This window comes from Micropterus salmoides, unplaced genomic scaffold (genome assembly GCF_014851395.1).
Source record: "Micropterus salmoides isolate LMB-PRFRI ecotype aquatic unplaced genomic scaffold, ASM1485139v1 Ms_hic_scaffold_1, whole genome shotgun sequence".
In the NCBI taxonomy this organism is placed as follows: domain Eukaryota; kingdom Metazoa; phylum Chordata; class Actinopteri; order Centrarchiformes; family Centrarchidae; genus Micropterus; species Micropterus salmoides.
In genome coordinates this window covers 30,767,747-30,792,303 of record NW_024040040.1, presented here as the reverse complement: position 1 = coordinate 30,792,303, position 24,557 = coordinate 30,767,747, and the positions used below count along the sequence as shown (strand labels likewise).

The window sequence follows — 24,557 nt, the reverse complement described above, 5'->3', positions numbered from 1 at the left end:
TTTGGGCATTTAGAGAGGGGTAAGAACCAACCGCTGTAAAGGAAAGGGATGAATTTGTAATAAAACCAGAGCATCATTGTGAAACAGAATGCAGCACACTTGTTTTATCTCCAATATCGTATTTCCGTAATCGTTGGGAAGCCAAATTCGTCATTAAAAATTAAATTTGATTAACTGCACAGCCCTAGCTACAGACTAAAAATTCTTCCGAACAAAAGACCATGAGAACCATACTGTCACAAAGTCATGAAAGGCGAGGCGATTGCTTGCTGATGTGCATTTTAATGGTGATGTGTCAAAGAAAATGATTAAAATCAACAAAGCGTTTGGTAATTTCCCTCTCTAAGATATAACTGGAGCTATTACCTACAAACAGTAAATAAGGCTGGACAAATTAAATTGTATTATGTACTGCAACTTTTGTAAAAAGTCAAATTTAACATCATTCTTTTCAATGAACACTTGTTTTGAATGTTGTGTTCACATTACTCTGCCTGTGTTCATATTGCTGATGATTACTGACGTGGTTTGACATGGAACTATGACACAGGGAGAACTATGACACAGTCAGACAGTTGTAGGCTCATACCTGTGTTCTCCACATGGTCGATGCACATTTTGACAAAGTTGGGCACTGATGTGTTCTCCCGCTGACACAGACTGGTCAGACTGCAGCCAAAAACCTGATCTGTGAATTACCAAACAACACGTTCTTTTTTAACTTTCATCTGTTGGGGAAGGAGACAGAGGATACACTTTCTGATACTACATATCCAAACAGCGGCACATATCCACATGTGGGAAATGATCACAGGTAGCGACAGAGCCTGCACTGTATTCTGTCTGTTACCTTTGATGTAGCCCTTGTCTCGGACAGCCTGATAGGTGGGTCGACGTGTGAGGAACTTTTTGAGCTTCATCCTGGTTTTCTTTTGGTCTGATGAGTCCATACTTACAGAGGTCTTCATCACTGAGGAACACAGGCAGTATATATATATATATATGTATTTCCTTACGACACTAACTATAAACACATATATAATATATTGTAGGTATGGATTCCACTGGTCTCACCTCTGTTCTTCTTGGAGTCCCGGTGGTCTTTCTCCTTATCCTGTTTCTCAGCTCCTGGAGACTCAGGCATGTCCTCCTCAATGGCCTCATCAGACTCCCAGGCCTGGAAAGGAGGAGAAACACATATTTTATGCACAGATTTAAGTCAGCTCTGACACCTTTAACTGTGGTTCGTTTGGTCTGGTGTTAACAATTTGATTTAAGCTCTGGTGACATTAAAGTTAGAAAGACACGCACAGAATGGTGGGAATTTCTACTCTGGACTGTAGCTCAGTCATATCCAGCTATTTCTGCTGAGAGTTTTTCATTGCTTTAATACAAAATGCATTCAATAAACATGTTTCATTAAATAAATTTCATGAAACCACCACCAAAACTCTGGGTATTTACACTCTATATTGCACAAGTTTACATACTATTGTCAAAACAGTTACATTTGAAATCTAACTAAAAAAATTTTTTTTTAATTCATAAACTCCTAATTGGGATGTTGAGCACCTCATTTGGTTCATTGATACCCTTGAAAAAAAGATTTGTGCCAGGTGAGGAAAACAGTGAGGCAGAATCCAGAAGGGTTTTCTGTACGGGACACTGTGGCATTTTACTGTTCTCTTCCAGTCACACACTGGTTTGCAACCAATCCCTGGATGTTTATGACCACCAGTCACATAATCAGATGTCCCTCTTGGACACAATGCATGCTGGATGCTGCAGAATATTGCCAGGGATGAATCAGACATGCAAAACATGAGAGGACTTAAAGGAGACCTATTATGCTATTCCATATGTTATGACTTATCTACAATGTTACAATGTTGGATATTCATGTTAAACATGGGCAAAGCCTCAAATAATGACTAGAAAAAGACTGTAAGCTTTCACTCTGATTTGTACTGAACAAATGAAAACGAGGAGTGCAAATAAAAGACGCATCAACTCAAAGATAAAACGTATGACTTCTCAAGATGTTGCTAATGAAAGAGGTCTCCTCACATGTGTGTTGATGGTCTCTGTGAGAGCCCGGTACCAATCACTGATGACACTATCGATCTCTGACTGGATCAGGAGCTCCGTCCCTTGACGAGTCTTTAGCTAAGGGAGGAAAAGTCATCATTACTTTTTTACCAAAACCACCCCGTTAAAACATCTTAGGTACAGGTTGTTGTACAGTGAAACTTGACAGCAGATCCGCAGATACCTCAATGACATGTTTCTTGCTCGACTTGTCCTTGGAGGCCCACTCCACCGACCCCCCTCGCAGATCAACTGTGAACTCGGGCTTTGATTGGTTGCTGCCGAACTTCTGGAATCAAGGAAACGGTATGAGTTCATGTGTGACACAAAGACCATCCAACGGGGATACATTGTTTTAGATGGATTTTTAATTTTGTTAAAAAACAAGAAGTTACACACGGTAGCTCCGCTTTCATCTTGAGCAGCTGCAGAGCTGCAGTCTCTATTCATTCAACTTACACTGTAAATTTCCAGCTAAACTGAGGCTTTTTGAAGATCCTTTTCTCCATCTCTCTCTCTCTCGACTGCTATTCACCCGTCTTGTGTGAGTTTTGCGTGCATGCCGTGCTGCAGACAACTGCATGCACATCACGGTTCCTCGCGGGTCTATTTCAAGTAGCTGGATATTTAACAACGATACAATATTCTTTGTGTGGTTCAACAATGGTGATAAAGTATCCGAAAGTCCTGCGAGGTGCGGACAACTTGGCACAACACCAGTGAAGGTGGAGCTCCAACTCTTCAGCAAGTGTTCCTCTTCTGCCACTACCAGGACGACCCAGGGTTAGGGTTACAATTTTGGATTTATTCACGCACTTTAAAACATTAAACGTTGAAATTTATATTGTAATAGGCTGTAAATTAACTTATTGTCAGAAAACTGGTAGTTCTATGTAAAATCAGACGGTAAGCACGGCCATATTGCCAAAATGGCATGATCCTTGTTTCGCTGCGAAGCTTCGACTGAGATTGACGGTCAAATCAGGCTCCGCCCATAAAAGCACCAAATCTTCGACTATTCGGGGTCAGCCCTAATACACACACATCTTTATTATTGTATTCAGTGTTTCTCCTAGGATTTTTTTCAGGGGTGGTGGTTGACCCTCCTAAATTAACAGTGTAGTGGAGCTGCCATGTTAAGGATACGTGGTCTTGTTATCGACGCAACGCACTAATTTTTGCCTGTCAATAGTCGCCACCTTCTCCGTTCCTCTTCGACATTTTTATTGCTAAAGTTATTACCTCCTGACAGAGCTACAGTTATGCTACATTCAGATATTGGGCGATGAAACCATGAAGAGGGCCCTATGAAATACATCAAAGTTTTTGCCAGATTCCGTGTTTTCTGTTAAAACCTTTCCTCCATAAGCTGCTGAACACATGGTATAAGTGAGTCTAACGATGCTACTCTCACGTGGGCAGCGCGCATACTTGTTTACAAAGCTTGACCAAACATATGTTTTTAATTTTTATAATGGATAATCTGACTGCACCACCACAGTCGCGAAATCTACAACGAGCACGGCTGTTGTCTTGCATCTACCGATGTGGTTTCACTTAAGGTTAGCCCTTACTAGCACACAGTCTTCGATATGACAGTGTGTGTCCATCCGCAATGAAACACCAACAGAGAAGAAAAACGCAGCTCCGATAAACAACAGAACAACGTTGCGCAATTAAGGTTCAAATAAATGGAACTTTTGAGGCGACGATAGCCTAATTATATATTTCTGTCATTCTTTCAGGGCGGGCAGGGAAGGCCACCCCCCCCCCCCCCCCCAAAACAACGGTAGGGGAAACACTGGTATTACAAGAAAAGCAAAAACCTTGTTAGCTGTTGTCATTCATATTATGTGCGTATTAATAAACAGTGATTTTTGTTAGATCCTTTGAAGATTCTTGGACTTAAAATTAAAAGCTATTGAATTAAATTTTTTTGTTTTTTTTTATTTAGCTTTTGCCAATATTCTAGTTGAACCCTACAGGTATAATGCATAAGTTTAGTAAAGTAAGTAAGTACAATGAGACTGAACCAAAGCAGTAAGGTTTTGGGCTGCAAAACTAAAACAAGCTAAAACACACTAAAGTGCTCCATAGAGCTCAGGGGTACTGCGAAGTCAGGTGATAATTCTCTGTGATTTCATTATCTCAACCCTTTTCACATTAGACAGTCGTTTCATCCATTGTTAATGTAAACAAACTGATTAGTGCAGTTAAAGCTTTTTTAGATTAGGAGCAGCTGAATCAGGCTTTACTCAGACATAATGACCAGTCTACCAGTCAGTTACAGAAAAAGTGAATGAAAGAATGAAAGACATGCAGCACACATGCAGAGAGAAGGGACATACAGCGGCAGCCTGCATAGGCCTACAGTTCACATAGGACACAGCAGGACGGGGCTTGACTGAGCGCTTCCAGTTGCTAAGGAGGGTGAGGAGCAGCTCAGGGATAGAGCCACTGCGGTAGTAAGACTTCAGGGAGGAAAAAGAGGAGGGGGGGAAGAAAAGCAAGAAACAGAGGATGACAAATTTCACAGCACAGGTGGCAATGAAGACAGGTGCAGAAATAAGGAGGAGAGAAATAACACAGATAAATGGAATGCTAAAAAAGGGTTGAACCCTTGGGGCTGATGGGATACATACCCAACTGGTGCTGCCCCCCTGACCCTTTGCAAAGAGCAGGGAGGAACCCTGCAGCACTGTCCACGAGGAGGTCCAGTTCTTCCTGTTTGTCACAATACAACAAGAACATTATGTGTATCGGATTTTAGACAGCTCTCTAAAAAGCTTATCAGGATTTTGGGAGACCTGTTAGATTCCTACCTGACTTTCTTTCCATTCTCTGTGATTTTGGTGACATTGAGGACTCCACACTTCTCCGAGGGCTGAGGAGGAATACATAAACGCAGATAAGAACCTGCTAGAACACGTGCATGAAAATATCCACACATCCATATACACACTCTGAGGCTTGAGAAGCAAATGGAATAATGTTGGGGGCTGGAAGTGACTGTGCTGCTTGATGTTGTGTCCAAATATCACCAGCAGAGAGCGCCCTAACACAGCTGCAAAGGGTCAAAATTGCTGCATTTCTGCTGATTGAACTTTTTGGCCATGTTGTTAGATGTGATGCAGTTAGATGTGGGATGAGGCATGCAGCAGATGAGAGAAACCAAATGCAATGCAGACAGAGAGTTTAGAAGATGAGGAGTATGACGTGTTTGACAAGTGTGGTGCGATGCAGTGCAAGCTGGGATACTAACGGTCAAGGGGTGCTTAGGAGATGAGGGGCAGGAGTCAGAGTCTGGAGAGCTCTGCTTGGGCGCTGGAGCACACTCCTACCAACAAGAGGCACAACATGATGAGTTGCTAATCTACCAGCTAACTAGACACATGAAGACAGTCAGTCTGAGATTAGTGAGGAGAAGAAAATTGATCATGAACCTGGAGAGGAAGCACAAGATTGTGTTGGATGTTAGTGTAGCTCATCAAAATATACGGGTAAAGGGATGGTAAGTTAGGATTTATGTTAAAGACAACATGCTTTTGAGGTTCTGAGGAAAGTGCACTAATACAGAGTGAGAGATCCATTCCAAGATGCTGCTTCCTTCCTGTTTATTCAATCCACAATAAGAACAAATCAGACACCTTTGATTGAGTGAAGGCATGGCTTTCATTATCACATCACCACAGCTATTTAAAAGGCATTCTACACACTGACTGTGAATCAAAACAGATTTGTTGATTAGAGAAGGGACTGGAGAGGGGAGCCTCTGTGTGGTACCGACTGTATCACGGTTAAGAGACAGACGAAATTTCCTCTTGTGTTGGTTGGAAGTGAGCCGCCAGAATTTGAAAGAGAACTGCAATGAAACCACCACAGAGTTAGCCTACAATATGTTTTTACTCTGAAGACTAACTTTTTTTTTTTTAACTGGTGTCTTTGAGACCAGTTAGTGTCAGTTTTTTGCTTTTCTAATGCACTACATACAAATTAAATTAAAAAGAAGAAATTAAAGAAATACATTAATAAATAAAATACGAAGATAAAGTTTGTAAGGTGATATGCTTTTGAATACGGAAGCCCTAAGCGGTCATATATTCACGCATTTTATTTACTCCATTTTTCCATGATAACGTAATAATTTTCTAGAGATCTCAAGATAATGAAAATGTGTTTCACGAGATAATGACATTATTAATGAGAGATCTTGAGAAAAATAATACGATGGTCACGGGATCAAAAGTCATTTAAGACTGGTTGTCAGTGTGCCCGGTTAGCTCTGGACTTTCAATGTAAGGTTGTGTATTCAATCCCCACATTGGGTGAATGTCTTTTTTTATCCCCTTCAACAAAGTAATTGTGAAGAGACCGTTTCACATGCTCACAATAACTGGTCCACATCCATCAACTTATGATGCTTATTTTCATTTCCCCAGAATCCCTAGGCAGAGAAAATTCCTGCTCTTCTCGTTCAGGGGAATCCAATCTCACATTCCCTGATGTCTATTTCAGAGGTGTGTCATACAAGCCACAGACTTTTTTAAAATGTCCTTTCGAACTTTTCAAAGGTGCTTGACACACCTCTGAAATAGCCTTCAGGAAATGTGAGAGATTGATGGATGTGGACCAATCGCCGGGATCTCAAATTAATTATGCCATTATCTCAGGAAAACAACATTATCTCGAGAAAATGATCCTGTTATCATGAGATAACGACATAGAGTAGATAAAATGTATGAATATGTGGCCGCTTAGGGCTTCCGTACTTAAAGGATTATTCTTTTATGGGAGGTCAGGTAACTGGCGGTTAACAGAGCATGAGTTAAAGTGTACACTGGTACAAAAACATTAAATTTGGGTAAAATAAATCATAAAAACTAAGTCTGAAACTATACATTAAAGGGGCACTCCAGATGTTTTACAAGTCAGTTTGTGATAACAGTTGCATAATGTCTTTTGATTTGTTATCTTTGATGTCCATTAGACATGTATGAAAATGTCAACTATTTCATATTTAAAATATATTTTACATTTACAATGTGTTGTTTTTCCTCCTCGACTCCTGCCTTGCTCCATAACACATAGAAGGTCTAGCAATAACATGTGAGTGCTTGCATTATGGAACATGTATAAAGCAGTGTTTCTGGAGCTTGGCTTATACTAGGGACCAGGCAGGATATCTCAGCCTCTGTTGCTTCAATTTTGACCATTGTTTTTTCATTTGACTCTTGCAAGTCTCACAACTTTGGACTTTTGGAGTGCAATACTTAATACTACTAAGATATTATGTCTGCTGTGATGGATGTGAAAGTTACCCTACAATCTGAGTCTGTCAGAAACTAGCTGGAATTAATGCAAAACAGAAACTTAAAGTGGGTTTTCACTGTCTGACAAACAACATTCACAACAACATTTAAAACACAGGTAGTAAACCTGCTTTTGTCAGTATTCCCAATTAAAAGAGACAAATTAAGCCACCATAAGCTTTCTTCCCCTGTTGATCTAAAAGCCTCATTAGTACTCTGGGATTAAACTCACTGCCAATGAGACAGGTAATGGAAAGGCCAGACGCCACATGCCCGTTTCCACACCAATCGGACCTAACAGTCTGTGTAACCACATTAGTTCTTGGATTTTTAATCATGCTGTCTTTATCGTGTCTTACTTTGTCGTTGAGGTCTAAGACATAGGTGCTGTGTCTCCACTTGGTGAGGACGATGGGATCCTGCTGCTTCCTCTCCAGACTACGACTCTTTGGAACCTCGCTGGACTGAGGGGAGATATTGTACTGCAGAGACAGAGACAAGAACTAAAGTTTAGATGTCAAAGAGTTATTCTAGCACACCTCAGCATCCTTCCTCTCCACACCCCTACCTCTCCTTTTATTCTCCACAGCACCATTGGACAGAAGGACTTCTCTTAAAGCCCAAGCATTGTCTTCAAAAGTCCACTGATTATATCCATGTCCGCACTACTGTCCATTCACCCTGAGAATGGAGTGCTCTATTCTGATCAGCTCTCCAGATTAGCAGGTAAGGAGCCAGTAATAGTTCGTCGTCCAGAGATCAACACAGACTTGGCTCCAGTTTGAGCTCCTCAGACACTCATCCACTTACATAAACAGTACCAGTCAGTCTATACACCAGGGGGAGGAGGAGTCGTACAAAAGTGTGTTACTGGGTAGTAGTGTTATGTGATGTTATATGAGAAGATTTTCATTTTCAAGAGAAGGGGATTACTTTAAATATGGTATGACTAGAAGGCAAAAACACACAGACATTTAGTGTTCATAGGATAATCTTACCTTGGGCAGTTCCCATTCTGACCTGGACCCATCAGCGCTGTAGTAGTAGGGTCGGCCCTGTTCATCCACATGTTTTATCCACTGCAAACATAAAACACATAGTCAGCATCCAAGAAAAGGGGAAACAAGCACATTTGATTGGGGTGAATCGAAAATGACATGCAGAAGTTAAATAAAAACTGTCCCCCAAGACACATCTGGAAGTTGGAATGGTTAATCACTAGACTGCACCTTCTCCTGTGTGTATTCAGAGATGTAGAGTGTGTGTCCATGTTCATCCAGCTCCTCAGACCAGCCCCTCGGGGGTGATCCATACTGGCTGTCAGACTGGCTTGAGTGGGTGCTGTTACAGGTTTCCTCAGAGTACAGCGGCTAGGTAGGACAGACAAATAAAGAGGTGTTTATGTGGTTCATTAGCAGACAGGTTTATTAGAGTATTTCCATTTTATGTCCCTATATACTATACAAAGACAAACAAATACTTTACTCCAATACATTTAGTAACTACTAGAGCCAGCAGCAGGTTAGCTTAGCTAACTTAGCAGTAACGTTACAGACTACAAACAGTTAGCCTGGTTGTGTCAAATTCTTTCTGTGCTAATTAAACTAATAAGATACAGAATAACGTATTAATAAGTGAGTTTTAGAGGTCCCGGTAGGCACATTATCGTACCTTTGGACACAGCCAGGCTAGCTGTTTCTTCCTGTTTCCAGTTTTGCTAAGCTTAGCTAACTAGTTGCTGGCTTTAGCTTTATATTTACTGTAGAGACAAGAGATCTGTATCAATCTCATCTAACTGTCTTCAACGGCTCTCATCCAAGATGGCGCTGAGTATAGCTGCCTCAGTGTTAGATGCGCTTTGTTTTGTTTTGTTTGTTTTGTGTTAATTCAGTTTTCAGCTGTGATTCCTGGATCTTTTTCACCAGGGAGGAGCTCATGAACATCAGGGGAACAACTCCAACCCATTTAATTCCAACTTTTCTCACGTCATCAGTGGAATTATTGGACATTTTGGTGAAGGGTTCTTTCGCTGTCGTTCGCGCTGTGAAGCGCCGCAGGAGAGGAAAAAGAGCGTCGGCGGGGACTCCGCACACCGCTACTGGCAATATTTCTCTCCAACGTGCGCTCACTGTGCAACAAACTCGACAGACTTCAGCTTCTGGTGGGGAAAAACAGAGACTTTTATTCATCTTCTGTTCTGTGCTTCACAGAGAAGCGGCTGTCTGAACTGATACCACGCTCCACGCTGCAGCTGGCTGGCTTCCAACTGTACAGAGCGGACCGCGACACAGAACTCTCCGGCAAAACAAAAGGTGGAGGTGTCTGTTTTTATATTAACAATGGCTGGTGTAGCGACATTACAGTGATTCAGCAGCACTGTTCTCCTAGTCTGGAATTTCTTATCATTAACTGTAAACCGTTTTACTTCCCCCGTGAGTTTGCTTCATTCACTCTGGGCGGTGTTTACATCTCGCCGCACGCCAACGTTCAGGACGCACAGAGCATGCTGGCCGACCGGATACTGTGTGTGGAGTTTATTAAGTGTCCATCCAGAGAGGGTAACACTTTGGATCACTGCTACACCACAGTTAGCAGTGCCTATCACGCCGTCACACGCGCTCCACTGGGACACTCTGATCACGTGATGGTCCATCTGATTCCTGCTTACAGACAAAAACTAAAGCTCTGTAAACCTGTAGTGAGGACATCAAAGAAGTGGACTAGTGAAGCTGTTGAGGACCTCCAGGCATGTTTGGACTGCACTGACTGGGATGTTTTCAACAATGCTACCAACAATCTGGATGAGTTTACAGAGGCTGTGACGTCCTATATCAGCTTCTGTGAGGACAGCTGCATTCCAACACGGACCAGGGCGAGTTATAATAATGACAAACCCTGGTTCACAGCTAAACTCAGACAGCTAAGGTTGGCAAAGGAGGAGGCATTTAGGAGTGGTGACAGGGCCGGGTGCAGGGCGTTAAAGTACAGGTTTAGCAAGGAGATGCGAGAAGCTAAACGATTACTCAAAGAGACTTAAGAATCAGTTATCTCCAAACAACGCCACTTCTGTCTGGAGGGGGGTCAGACAGATCACTCCATAAACGATTCTCACCTGGCAAATGAGTTGAACCAGTTCTACTGCCGCTTTGAGAGTCAATCGGACACCATCCCCCGTGACTCCTCCGCTCAGCTTCGGCCTCAGTCCACCACTTCTTCGCCGCCCTCCTCAGAGCTGGCCAGCTCCACCCCCTCCCCTCCTCTCTCAATCACAGAGAGGGAAGTCAATGGTCTTTTCAAGAGGCAGAAACCCCGCAAAGCAGCTGGGCAGGACTCTGTCTCCCCATCCACCCTGAAGCACTGTGCTGATCAGCTGTCTCCGGATATTTTTAACACCTCGTTGGAGACATGCCTTGTGCCAGCCTGATTCAAAGCCTCCACTATTATCCCTGTCCCCAAGAAACCAAGGACCACTGGACTAAACGACTACAGACCCGTCACCCTGACCTCTGTGGTTATGAAGTCCTTTGAACGCCTTGTGTTGTCCCACCTAAAATCCATTACAGACCCACTCCTGGACCCCCTGCAGTTCGCCTACAGAGCCAACAGGTCTGTAGATGATGCAGTAAACATGGCCCTTCACTACATCCTCCAGCCCCTGGACTCCCCAGGAACCTACGCCAGGATCCTGTTTGTGGATTTCAGCCCTGCTGGGATGATGGTGTTGCTGAACATGCTGAACAGCTGAACATGCCTGCCTCCACCTGCAGGTGGATCACAGACTTCCTGACGGACAGGAAACAGCATGTGAAGCTGGGAAAACATGTCTCTGATTCCAGGGCCAGAACAGTCTGGAGCTCAACGCTCAGAAGACAGTGGAGATGGATTTTAGAAAGGGCCCAGCCCCACCCTCCCCAGTCACCACTGTGGACTCCTTCCGCTTCCTGGGCACCATCATCTCCCAGGACCTCAAGTGGGAGCTGAACACACCTCCATCATCAAAAAGGCCCAGCAGAGGATGTACTTCCTGCGGCAGCTGAAGTAGTTCAGCCTGCCAGAGAATGATGGTGCACTTCTACATCGCCATCAGTGAGTCCATCCTCACCTCCTCCATCACCATCTGGTACGCTGCTGCCACTGCCAGGGACAAGGGCAGGCTGCAGCGCATCATTTGCTCTGCAGAGAAGGTGATTGGCTGCAATCTTCCTTCTCTTCTGGACCTGTACTCCTCGAGGACTCTGAGGCGTGCAGGAAAGATTGCAGCTGACTCTTCCCACCCTGGACACAAACTGTTTCAGACTCTCCCCTCTGGCAGGAGGCTGCGATCCATCAGGACCAAAACCTCCCGCCAAAAAAACAGTTTCTTCCCGTCTGCAGCCTCACTAAGAAGGCCTGGGTCCCCCACTGACACTGCAAATGATACAAATGTCTCTGCACATGTAAATACGGTTTCATCTTGTGTCGTGCACAGACCTGGCACGTTGCACCTATTTGTTGTTGATTTTTGTTGTTGTATATTTTTATGTTGTTGGTTTATATATTTATATGTACACAATATTCTCTTCCGTTGCGTTACTTCTGCACGGCACAGACCCAGAATAATGCACATGTATATATCTGCAACGTTGTTCTTCTATTCCATATTTATATATTTCTACTAGAGGTGCTCCGATCAGGATTTTTTGGGCCGATCACCGATTGCTGAAAGCAGTATCGGCCGATACCGATCACTGGGTCTATTTGGAGCCTTTTATTTATCATGTAGCATTCAGTATACTGTATATCAGCATCTTTATAAATTTTCTACAACCATAAAAACTGCAACAACAAAGGCTGTAGCCAAAATATTTAGGAGATAAAAGGGCACAGGCATCATGAGTCGATGATAAACTCTGAAGTAGCTGCTTTTTGTTCTGGAAAGCTCAGGCAGGTTCTGTGGGCTTTAAGAGAGAGAGAGGAGCAGAGAGAGGGAGAAGGGCTACAGAGAGGAGTCAAAACTGCCTTCAGTGAGATTTGAAAATAAGGAAAATTTAAATAAATAAAAATAGGCTACAAGTAAATTCCATATTATACAGTCAGTTGTTATTACATAGGCTACTATATTCATTATAATTTTCTATGGTTTGTAGGCTATAGGCCTTATATCATTTCAGTGGATTGTTTTCATTTTTTATCCTTGTGCAAGAAGCAGAGTCTACATATCTTACATGCTGCCACGGACTTTACCAGAGGGAGAGTAGCAAACAAGGTTTTTATTTGATTTCATAAAGGTTAAAAATACGGGAGATTTACAGTGAAACATTTAACGGGTGGATACCAGGTGAGAACAGGAAAAATACAGGAGAATCTCGGGGAAACGGGAGGGTTGAGGAGTAGAGAGAGGAGTGTGGTAATGTGAGGCTACATCCACACTGCTACGTTTTTAAAACAGTTTAATAACGAAAACGATCTTCTCCGTCCACAGCAGCGTTTCAGCTGCGTATCAGAGTTGATCTCTGTTTATATTAAAACGACTGAAAACACATCTAGTGGCCGTTCAGGTAGCTACACTGGGCATGCGCGTGCCAGTGTAAACATGAAGCACATGGTCTACTCTGCTCTAGCAGACGATTTAGCGAAAGAAGAAATTAATACAGACCAAGAACCACACCAGATTTGTTTCTTTTTTTGCACTGACCGACAATGAAGCGGAACTGTTACTGAAAGTAACACTGGAGTACGAGAGACGGTGGCGGAAAACAGACTGGGAGTTGTCGCAAAGTAAATACAGCAACATGCACAGTAGGCTAGGCTAACTGTTACGTGTTATTTACAAAGTACTTATATTTCAATAAAAATACCAAAACTAAAACTCTGTAAAGCATCGTGTTTTTCCTTTGCATGACTGATAAGACCGACTCACAAAGCCAAATGTGAGTGTGTGTCATCGTTTTATAAAGTCCTCTGTTTTGTCCACCGGGTCAGCAGCGTTTTCAAACAAACATCTTCTGATTCACCGTTTTAATCTGGACGGGAGGCGGAAACGTAGCAAAAGGTCTCCGTTTTTGTAACGAAAACAGAGAGAGAGAGATGCAGTCAGCTGATTGAGTGGCGCCGCTCTTTGCATCAGGAAACTGACACTGAAGGATCAGATGCGCTGTGTCTGTTAAACACCGGTTGCGGGTGGCGTGAGTGAGATGAGCACAGCTGCGACAGTTTCACATGATCGCTCCTACGTGCTGCTGCACTTGTCTGAATTCTGCTCAGCTCTAATTGTAAATGATAATGTGGGCGAGTTAATCCCTTCTTGTCTGAGAAGGACTTTGGTGCTAGCTAGCTTTGAAAACCGCTCACACAGCGTAGTGAAACATTTTAGCTGCCGTTGAAAATTTGTCTGGCGTGTTTTGCATCATCTGATCGGCTTTTCTTATCGGCCTTTTTCAGCAACCACCGATCAAACTAGTTAAAGCCATTATCGGCTGATTATGATCGGTGACTGATCGATTGGAGCACCCTTAACTTTTACATTTATTTATGTCCACTGTTTGTCTACGTGTAGCACCTTATCACCACAGCAAATTTCTCATTTCATCAAATTCCTTTTTTCTCCAGAGGGTTGCCTATTATTTGCCCCATGAACTGATTTAGGGCATTTACTAAACCCTGAAATAATGTAAACACTAAATTTGTGGTGATGGAGTATTTATAGTATATACGTAGTTTAGAGAATATAAAAGATCCAAGGTGAAACTGTCAGATGGGCGAGACTGAGAAAAAAGACCGCAATTACAAATACATCTGTAACTTAAGCACCACGGACAGCGTCATTTATCAACAGCACAGTTAAGCCTGCTTTATACTTCTGCGTACCGAATGGATCACATACTGATGGTGAAATTAGTCATTTTGCGGGTGTTGTGACACTAAAATAAATTGATCCACTGTGTTACAGCTGCTGGATTGGCCGCTAGTAAAATTTACTTCAAAGCACTGAGCACTTCCTGTGGGCTTGGAGGAAATGTGATGCTACCAATCCGACCAATCACAGTTCTTGTGGTCCACATTGCCACAACGTGTAGTTACACTTTTGGGAAGGTGCACATCAGGCTACGCCATAGATTCGATGCAGAAGTATAAATCAGGCTTTAGGCTGCTATTACTTCAGAACTATGGGCACCTTGAAAAATCAGCGTTCAGAAAGACTACTTTAATGGTCAGTCCCAAATTGTATTTTATAATGTGGATAACTTTTTCCCCAGATGAACATAGTGGCAACATTATACCTTGTCTGGTGCCTGTTACAGCAACAAATAGGGTTAGTCTACAATATTAGCAGCGATTTGCATGGACAGGGTGCCCTGGAATGGAGTCACATTCCCGGGCCTGAATTATTGTGCCAGTCCGCCCCTGGCTGAAGGAGTTTACATGCTGAGGTTTAGCAAAAACACCATGAACTGTATATCCTGCACTAGATGTGGTCCACAACATGCAGGGAAAAACAAGTTTTCTGAGGCAACTGGCACAACAGCAGCTTAAAATAGAAAATACGCCGAGACAGATACACAAATGAAACGACATTGCCGCAACCTGAATTTCCCCTCAGGCCCCATCGGGCCAGTGGGTTTAAAACTTACTGGCCTGATGAAAATTTTTACTGGCCCTCCTTCCAAAAGTTATTTATCAGTGTTACAACAAAACCAAAGACTTAAAAGTTATGTTATACTGTTAACATGTTTACCCGTTTATTAAATACATCCTGGATATAAAAAAACTAAACTAAAATATCACAATTATAACAAATAAAAAGGTTAACAAAACAATTTACTTTTAAAACAAAACATACTAACAGATTCAAACATGACATGCTTTCTCTTGCAGAAAGCCATTTAATAAAAAAAACTTTACACAGAGCAGCGAAAACAAGTTGCCTCTATCCTGATTGACAGGTCGCCATGATAGCAACCTGTCAATCACAAGGTAGTCCTGCCCAAAAGCACATGCTGCATTATCATCTATTTTCCCCTAGATAGGACCATCATTTACTCAATGAACATCATTTTATATTGAAGAATACTTGAAACTAGCGACTGAGACCGTAAACTCATTATGAAAGTGTGTACTGAGGTAATTATTCAGCTGAGAAGTAGCAACATTTTACTATTGTTTACTATTGTCAGATGGAACCTTTTTGCAACAGCGGACTCGCCACCTGCTGGCCGTTAGAGAGAATGCAGTTTAAGTTCCGTCTCCATGGTTTCACTTTTCAGACCCAGAGGTTGCCTTTTGATTGAGATTAGAGAAATAACATTTGACAACCACTCGTCACGTAACTACAACTCTGGATTAGCTAACGGTGCACGCTATGAGCTCCAAAACAACTACAGGAGGTTGAGTTTCTAAAAACAATAATGTTTTTGCACTGGCACAATTGGGCCAGTGAGTTGCTATTTCAACTGTCCCGGCGTTACTTTTTTACTGGCCCCGGGCCATCGGGCCACCGTTACTGTCGAGCCCTGCCCCTGCAGGGAATAAATTTATATATCTTATCTGAGTTGATTAAATAACCCCTGAAATTTTTTTTTAACTTTAGTTGGTCAAGCAAAAATATTTGCTGAATATCTTTGCTTTGCAAATCTTTGTTGATTCCCTCATCAATTTAGCACTGATTATATTCCAATAATGTTGTATATAATTTCCCATCCCCGCGACCCGATCCCGGATTAAGGAAGTTTTTCCTTGCCTCTGTCGCCTAGTGCTTGCTCTTGGTGGGAACTGTTGGGCTTCTGTAAATATCATCACAGAGTACGGTCTAGACCTGCTCTTTTATGAAAAGCGCTGTGAGATAACTGTTGTTGTGATTTGGCGCTATATAAATAAAATTGAATTGAATTGAATTGAATAAGCGGATGAAGATGGATGGATGGATGGATAATTTCCCATCCTTACTCTCTATAACATAATACTGCAATAAACCAAACAACCACCTGGGGTCAGTGTTAGATAATTAGCCAAGATTACAACCAGACAAGTTCAGTCATTTAAGGTCCACCACACCTTCACTGTCTGTTCATTTAAGACTGATCACACACAGTCCATTTACACATTGTTTGTCCCCCAAAACCGTGGCTTCAGCTAAGACGTTTCCTCTCATACAAACTAAAAACCTAAAACCTGTGTTTAAGCATGTAATCAGATCTATAGAAATCACATATTGTCATGATTTTATTTATTTTTTTACAGTGTGTGTATAAGCGATGGAAGACAGGAAGGAAATGAAAGAAATTGCTTAAACTGGCTAAAGCATCCCTCACCTCACTCTCTGCTGTGCCCTGGCTGTCTCCTCGGATACTGCTGGTGCTGCCACTGGTGTCCCTGGTGCGCGGCGGCTTCCAGGTCCGCTCTCCGGTGGCACGGTTATAGTAGAAATGCCTGCCGCTCAGGTCTTTGTGGGTCTCCCAGTCCCCCAGGATGTGGAGAGGGGAGCTGGAGGGGACTGGTGGCAGGCTGGACTGGGAGATCTTCAGCTCCTGGAGGTTGGTGTAGACCGGCGAGTTGGACCGGCCCTGACCTGTGGGTGATGTTGTCTGGTGGAGGAAAAGGAAGAGAGGTCAGACCATGTACAATTCTATACAACTCTTCAGGATTTTATTTAAGATCTGGCATTCTACTTTTTCCTGTTTTTCACCTGATATTCCATATCTTCTTCACAGACTCTGTGAGTGTCTGGATTTTCCTAGAAACTCAAGTAACTCAATGACTAAAAAGCATTGATGCAAATTCTTGGCATCGATGCTTAGTTGAATCCATATACCTATATACAGCGTACTGTTTCGCCTGGACGAGTACTGTCGCACAATGTGCTTTTGGTGTGGAGTGAAGACGACGTAATTTGATGGCACGGATTGTAAAATGGAGGAAGAGAAAAAATAGCAAGGGACGAAGAAAAGACAGGTCAGAGAAAAAGACAAAGTATGGGATCATTTCAAGCTAAAAGAAAACAACATCAAGGTAACATTAGCATTTAACATAAATCGTGATATTAGTTGAGATGAGGGCCAGCAAAGGTAAGGCTAAATTCTTAATTTGATGTTATTATTCTCTGATTGGATAGTCTGTGAGTTTGGGTTGTTGCACAGCTGATCTCGGTACCAGGGACGCCAAGCAATTGAAATTGAATTGATGGAATAATCTGTAGAATACAGATCACTAAAATAATCACTGGCTGCAGCCCCAGCAGGAATGTTGGTCGTGTCCAGTATAAAAACTAGCAGTTATCACATCTTGGACTATGGAACATAATAATCCATGCAAAATTGGGCTAACAAACAAATCCATTTATTTACATTTTTTCTAAATTCTGTTTTGTTTTTAAATTATTTAAATGTTTTTTATGTCATGCTATGCTGTGTATTTAACCTCAAAAGTTGAAAATGAACAATACAAAACATATTTTAGGAACAAATAGAGGAAAAACACTCAGTGCTATTGATAACTGTAGTTACATGTATGCAGAAACCCAGCAGCATATTGTTATCCTTATCTAACTTCACATTGAATCATCTCAGTTTTAACATATTAACATCCAACATGTAACAGATTACATAGTTGTAGTTAAAACTGATTTCTTTACGGTACAATACTTATTCTTATTTTGTGTAAAGGCTGCAAAACAGTCAAAAGTTGCATTTAATGCTGTAATATGCACATTTGCATTGTTATTAATGTCCATATATTTGTTAAATGTCTGTTTTCTTATAATATAATTTATCACATCTTTGAAACATTAGAATAGACATTCTAGCTGGTTACAGAAATCAAACTTAATGCAATCTCACTCCACTGTGGCCAGTCGGTTTTTGGTGTATAAAAACTACATTTTACTCAAAATTTTGATTTCTAAACCATAAACCTGTTAATAATAATTTACTGTAAATATTACTTTTTTTTTTTTTATCTGGACGGACCTCCTTCAATAAAAGTTTTTCACAGATATGCCTGAGGCATTTAGCACATAGCCATCACAGTCGGCCATCTTGGATTGATGAGGTCATCAAGCAATATATATTTGGAAAACGAGAGTAACCACTGTTACAGCATTGCTATCAATTAACCCACACTTTCCTCAAATTACTTTGAGAACATAACCATAATATAGTAACCCAAAATGGAGTTAAAATAACTGTCCACAAATGTGGACACCATGCATGAAAGAGTTAACAACCTGAGCTGTTGAAAGTTCAAATCACAAACATGCACGTTTAGCTGTAAAAAGACAGACCTGCTGTAAATAAGCCTGTGAATAAATAAATCTTTTTAAGAGCATGAAGGTGAGGCAGTGAGTTATGAGTCTCTCTGACAGTCTGCACGGCAGGATGCAAGGCTGCTGATCAAATCAGATGCCGCCTGTGGCTTGCAGAAACTGTTAAAACCATATCTGTCTGATTCTAATCAGTTCCTTAAGCCAGATGAACTCAGTACAGTTACTTAAACATTTATCTGTCTACTAAGAAACCAGATATAAGAACATGAAGACTACTGGTATTAGCATGCAGACTTTACTTACATAGCACAAGTAGAAGATACAAAATGATTTACAGGGAGAAATAAAGAAAAAAAACAAACAAACAAACAAAAAAATATATATTTATTTTCTCTTTATTTCAGGATGGGAGAATGTCAGGATGGGAGACAACCCATCATCCACTCTGAACTCCTGAACACTGGCACACCAGTTATGTTCTCTGCTTGCCCATCCATCCTACCAAAACCAAATTTGCTGACGACAACACCATAACAGGACTAATAACGGACAATAACGAGACAGCCTACAGGGATGAGGTTCGAGCATCTGACATAATGGTGTTCTTATGAAAACCTGGATTTAAACATCACAAAAACAAAGTAAATTCTTGTGGATTACAGCACATGTAGGTGCACTGAGCACTCTGCCCTATGTCTCTCTCTCTCTCTATATATATATATATATATTTTTTAATTTAAAATGGGTAGAATCGTATTTGATTGTACATACATAAATATATATATATAGGCTTAGTCCCTCCTCTCGCTCGCTCCGTCTCTCTCTCACAAACACATTGGCAAGTGCAATAATCCCATACCCCAAGATCTGGAAGTGCAGACTGGGCTGGGCTTTCTTGGTAAGAGAGCTGATATTCAGCTCCTACTTGAGGTCCTGGGTGATGATTGTGCCCAGGAAGCGGAAAAACTCCAGTGTCCACTCACAGGGTGATTGGGGGTGAGTGGGGCTGGGTGTTCTTCCTAATATTCCACAACCATCTCTAATGTCTTAAGATTGTTCAGCTCCAGGAAGGGTTAATTAGTTGGAACAGCAGGACTGAAGCGGACATTTCACATGAAGCTCAAACGTCCCTGACAAGCCGAGTAGGTTCAGTGTTTTGACAGAATGTATGTTGCAGGGGTTGAACAAGTCGCTTTTCTGTGGAAGAAAAAAAAAACACCTTCTGCAACCTTCTGCCATAAATTGCATAAAAAAGGTTCGTTAAAATAAAGAAGATAAGAGTGGGGAAACAAGCAGAATTTGCACAATACATAGCAAAGACAAGTTAAGAGGAAGTGAAAGGGAAGATAACATACAGCGTACCTTCTGAGGAAAATGCTGGTGTCAAGTGTTAAAAGAATACTCGATGAATTGTTTTAGACCGCTAAATAAGAAGATATGGCACTTGGCAAAACTGCGATTTTGATAATCAATCAATCAATCAATTGTTCAGCCCTAATTCAGCATGGCAACTTAATGTATATACTTTCTAAATGACTTCACAACTACCCACAGTCAAGTCAATAAACTTAATCACAAATATGGCCCCACAGTGTCTTTAATGACTTTAAAGACAGTGTTAAAAGTGGTCTTTGAAAACATGGCAGCATCCGAAGGTCACTCCACAAAAGCCAGAAAGCTACGTTTCCATGGCTACAACTCACTGCATTTAACATAGATATGAATGCTTCTGAAAAATATTTTGGGGTTTTGGAGCAGATCTGAGTCTCTGACACTGATGCCAGGCTTGTGTCTCTCTAGACGAGATCCAACACCAAGAATTCTGAAAAACACAGCAGATAAATGTCGGGCCAGAAAATAATTTGATGTCAGTTTGTTAGAGGTGAGGAATGTGGGGGGGATGCCTCTCAGTCAGAGGATTTGAACTGTTTTCAGGACACAGATGGGACTTCCTGCCAGTCTTGGAATAACAACTTGGAATATTTATCATATAAATTATTATTTAATATCCTGTCCAAATGCATGAGCAGAGGAAAGATTTTAACGGTGTCCTGCTGTTTTCAGTAAGGTTTACCTGCTGTTTCTCAGTTTCGGTCCAACAGCACAGCAAGTGTCCGAGAATGGAGGCAAACCACTGAGAGATAATGGTTTGGCTGAACCCGGGTTCCATCAGACAGAACCAGAATGGAGCCAGTGTGGTGCAGCTTTAATTGGGTTTTTGGGAATAATGTGGTAATGTTCAAGTCTAAATACAGATTGATGAGTGTGGTCTGAGAGTGAGGCTGGGGTCAGATCTATTTAGATTCCACTCAGACCAAACTGCATCCAGTGGAGAAGTAATTTACAAGCTTCAAAGTCTATTTTAACAGAAACAAAAACATTTTCCTGCAGTCTCTCTCTACTTTTATTCAGACAGTAATTTAACAACCATTTTGTACAGAGCGTGCAAACGGCCTATTACTAAACAGAGGAACACAGGCCCCTGTTGACAGACATGCTACACATGCCACAATAATTTAACCTTGTATTATCCAAGCTGCCTTTATAGGGAGTATGTCTTGAATTGTACTTTAATAGGTAATTTAGCTATATAGCAGTGCACCTCCATTAAGTTAGGAGAAGGCAAACTGGCAAATTTAAAAATCAATTTGCTGCAAACATGAGCATGTGAGCATTGTAGTGTTGAGCACATTGGCATGTTGATGATTTTGCATTTGGCTCAAAGCACTACCATCCAAGTACAGCCTAACAGAGTTACTAGAATGGTTGTAGAGTCTCCAGGGAAGGATTTGGACTGCATATGAAACAAACCTGTGGATAAGCTTCCCCAGATCCATCCAGAAGAGACAGGTGAAGTGAATGTTACTGGAGTTGACAACAACTCACTACACTACGTAACTCAACAGTGGTGTTCTGTCGGGAGATGAACTGACTTAAGCCAACTTGTAATTAAGAAAAAGAAGGCTATAAATATGTTAATATTGGCAGCGCAAGTCTGCTAGCGGCTAATTTATGCAGTGTAAAAAGCCATATAGGCTTAAGCTAATAATGGTGACTAGCAAAAACAATCGTTTGTCTATAAACCATGACAATTACATTCCCCCCAGTCAAAGCTTCTCGAATATTCGAGAGTCATTCATTGAAGTTCCGAAAATTAAACTTGCTAGTGCTCTCTGTTGGACAAACTATGTAATGGAGACACAGTTAATACATTTTCTTCCAATATCAGTGATAAAAAAACAGCCCAAAACATCAACCCAGTCAATACATTACACTGGCTCTAGCACTATAGCTTTAAAAGACCTTTTTATGAAGAAAAATAGATGACTCCCTTGAAACTAAGCAACAAACTCAAAATAGAAGTGATGTCAAGAGACAATGGGTGCTCTGTTTTACAAAAAATGGACTGTTCTGTATCAGATAGAAAAACATTAATGCAATGTGCACCATTTGCTGAGAGAGAAGTCCAATACAGGCCTAGAATAGAAGTAGAGGCACTTTTTCTACATTAAATTTTTAATTGAACTCATCATCAAGTGTTTTACTGGCAGACAGCAGTCACATAGTATCTGGTAGTTTCAAACAGGCAGACTTTTGTTAGGACCTTATTAATGTTACCTGGAATTCAATTTAACAGTTTACAAAGAACAAAGCTGGCAATGCCTGCCAGTGTCTGATAAAAAGTTCTCAAACTATAAATGAACAGTCTGAGGAAAAGGACACCAGGAAAGTAATTGTTACAGAATATGAATCTTCAGGTAAAGCAAACACCCCTTGCTCTCCATTAATCTACGAGTGGACATCTGACATGGTAAAAATATCACCTTCGAGATATTTTTAGGCAAAAGGCCCAGATTGTTTTTTATATCTATCATGCCTCTATCGGTTGTGTCACCTTGTATCCAGGGCTGCACACAAACACCTCGTCATCGTCCTCCCCGGCTCTCCTGTAACCTCTGAATGTACTGAATGCACGACGCATGGTGCCCAAGTTGACGCTGACCCCTGTGGCCATGCACACAATAACTTCTTCTTTTCTCTCCGTCCTTTTTGCTGGGTAACGGTCCAGTTGAAGGTAGGAGGTAATTTGAGACCGACTGTGACAGAGGCAAAGGGAAACAGGATCTTTCTACCTCACAAACATGCAGCATAGCACACAAACCCATCTGACAAAACAGGAAATTACACTAAAAAAGTCAGAGTTTCCTCTATCAGAGCAGGTTTCTGTGTGGTTAGGTCAAAGTGGGCACTGACAGATGTTGAAGAGACAAACTTCACAGTAGGGCTGGACAATAAAACAATAACATTAATTACTGCAATATAATTTTTTCAATAACAACAAATGTTCAATAAATATTCAATAAATGTTTGATTTTATTCACTTGAATCATAAATGAATTAGGACTTTTATTCTTCTAAAATTCTCTTATGAAAATATGTATTTTGTTGTTGAAAAAAGCTTTTACTTCATTTTACTCGTGCATATTTGTTGACAAAGATTTTCATCATAATTGTTTTGAATGTTCTACCTCAGATTTGTGAAGTGATCCACTGTTTGGCCTCAAGTGTTGACCATAAAGAAGAGTTTAAACCACCATGGTTTCTTCAACTTTCACTCAGGAGCAAAAATCAGCCTTAAAACTCGAAAGAAATAACGATTTAATACTTGTCGTGATAATAATCTATATCGAAAGATATGAAACTTTTTATCGTGATAATATTTTTGGCCATATCGTCCAGCCCTACTTCACAGTTAGGACTGTTTCACCAGAGGCCAGGCTCTTATTTACACTCAACACACCAGAGCAGAGAGGCTCGAGACGGTCAAGGAAAGATAATGCCACTTATCACTACTGGGCCATCGCCTCCTCCTGCTCTCATCATTCACCTGAACAAATGAGTGGTTAGGAGATGATCGACTGGGCAACAGTGTTTTGGCTAAGTTGCCAAGTTTGAGTAGCATAAAAGAACAAGACAGCAAGAGGAAGGCAGGCAGAAGAGACTATAGCTTAAAGTAAAAAGAACATTGACATAGTTGAACAAACTCTGTCTGCAGAAAAAAAAAAAGATAACCCAGCTGTTAAGGCTTAGCTCAAGGAGCGATGAGATACATTAGTGTAAATCATACTATAAAAGTTATTTTTAAAGATGCATTTTCAACTTTAACATAATGCAATGTGTGTTGTAATGTCACTAAAATCTTGCAACATTAGAGTACAAGTTTGTCTTTTGGTTTATAGAATCACTAAATAACCAGTAACAGGAAGTTTAAGAGGCTTTTATTTTTGACTATACTAAAAATCCATGAGTGATAGACAATAGGTAATCATAAAACCATACCTCCTCTCATGCAGGTTGCAGACAATGCTGTTTGAGGCATTTCTGCATTACTGTGTGGTTTATACTTAAGTATGAGCCAGACACTGTTGATAGAAGGACTTTATTCTAAAGAAGGCATGATGTGTCAAAATGACTGCATCTGAGATTTGAGTGCGTTTCCTCTACTATCTTTGACGTCCACCTGTCAGGGTAGTTTTTCCTTAACGTAAACATATTGCATAATTGAATTTTTTATAGAAATGCCTTAAAGCTGGAGTGTGGGACTTTTACATATAAATTAACATACGTTACATTTAAGCCCTTGTCACACAAGTTGACACAATGCTGATTAAGCCTATCACCACCAGGTAAAGTTCTCTGTATTTCGTTTAGAGGAAGGATTAAAGTCAAAAAAGGAAAGCGAGGACAAACAGGGATAACCATTGTGGTAGCTTTTCCTTGTTGGCTGGAGTGCTGAAAAAAGAGAAGGGACTGAGGGAAGACATGCATTGTAGCTATTACATTTACTCTACTCTATTTACCTAAATAATCTTGGGACTTGAGACTTTGAAAACTATGTTGTTTTTTTTAACTATTTCTGAAGA

The 24,557-nt window shown here is 41.1% G+C and overlaps 1 protein-coding gene across 6 annotated transcripts in view; it reads right to left on the bottom strand.

Annotated features, from left to right (window-relative positions):
* The window catches only part of arhgap12b (Rho GTPase activating protein 12b), a 79,336-nt gene that overhangs the window by 4,399 nt on the left and 50,380 nt on the right, over positions 1-24,557 (bottom strand). The window contains exons 3-15 of one of the 6 annotated variants that reach the window (XM_038723833.1): positions 16,685-16,957; positions 8,627-8,767; positions 8,396-8,476; positions 7,757-7,879; positions 5,876-5,950; positions 5,351-5,425; positions 4,911-4,972; positions 4,731-4,812; positions 2,273-2,377; positions 2,068-2,166; positions 1,075-1,177; positions 851-970; positions 590-688 (exon numbers count right to left, since the gene is read on the bottom strand). In XM_038723833.1, the coding sequence (XP_038579761.1) occupies positions 590-688; positions 851-970; positions 1,075-1,177; positions 2,068-2,166; positions 2,273-2,377; positions 4,731-4,812; positions 4,911-4,972; positions 5,351-5,425; positions 5,876-5,950; positions 7,757-7,879; positions 8,396-8,476; positions 8,627-8,767; positions 16,685-16,957 (1,438 nt within the window). The remainder of the gene's footprint in view (positions 1-589; positions 689-850; positions 971-1,074; positions 1,178-2,067; positions 2,167-2,272; positions 2,378-4,730; positions 4,813-4,910; positions 4,973-5,350; positions 5,426-5,875; positions 5,951-7,756; positions 7,880-8,395; positions 8,477-8,626; positions 8,768-16,684; positions 16,958-24,557) is intronic. The other 5 variants (XM_038723842.1, XM_038723849.1, XM_038723855.1 and 2 more) reach the window with 5 other exon arrangements.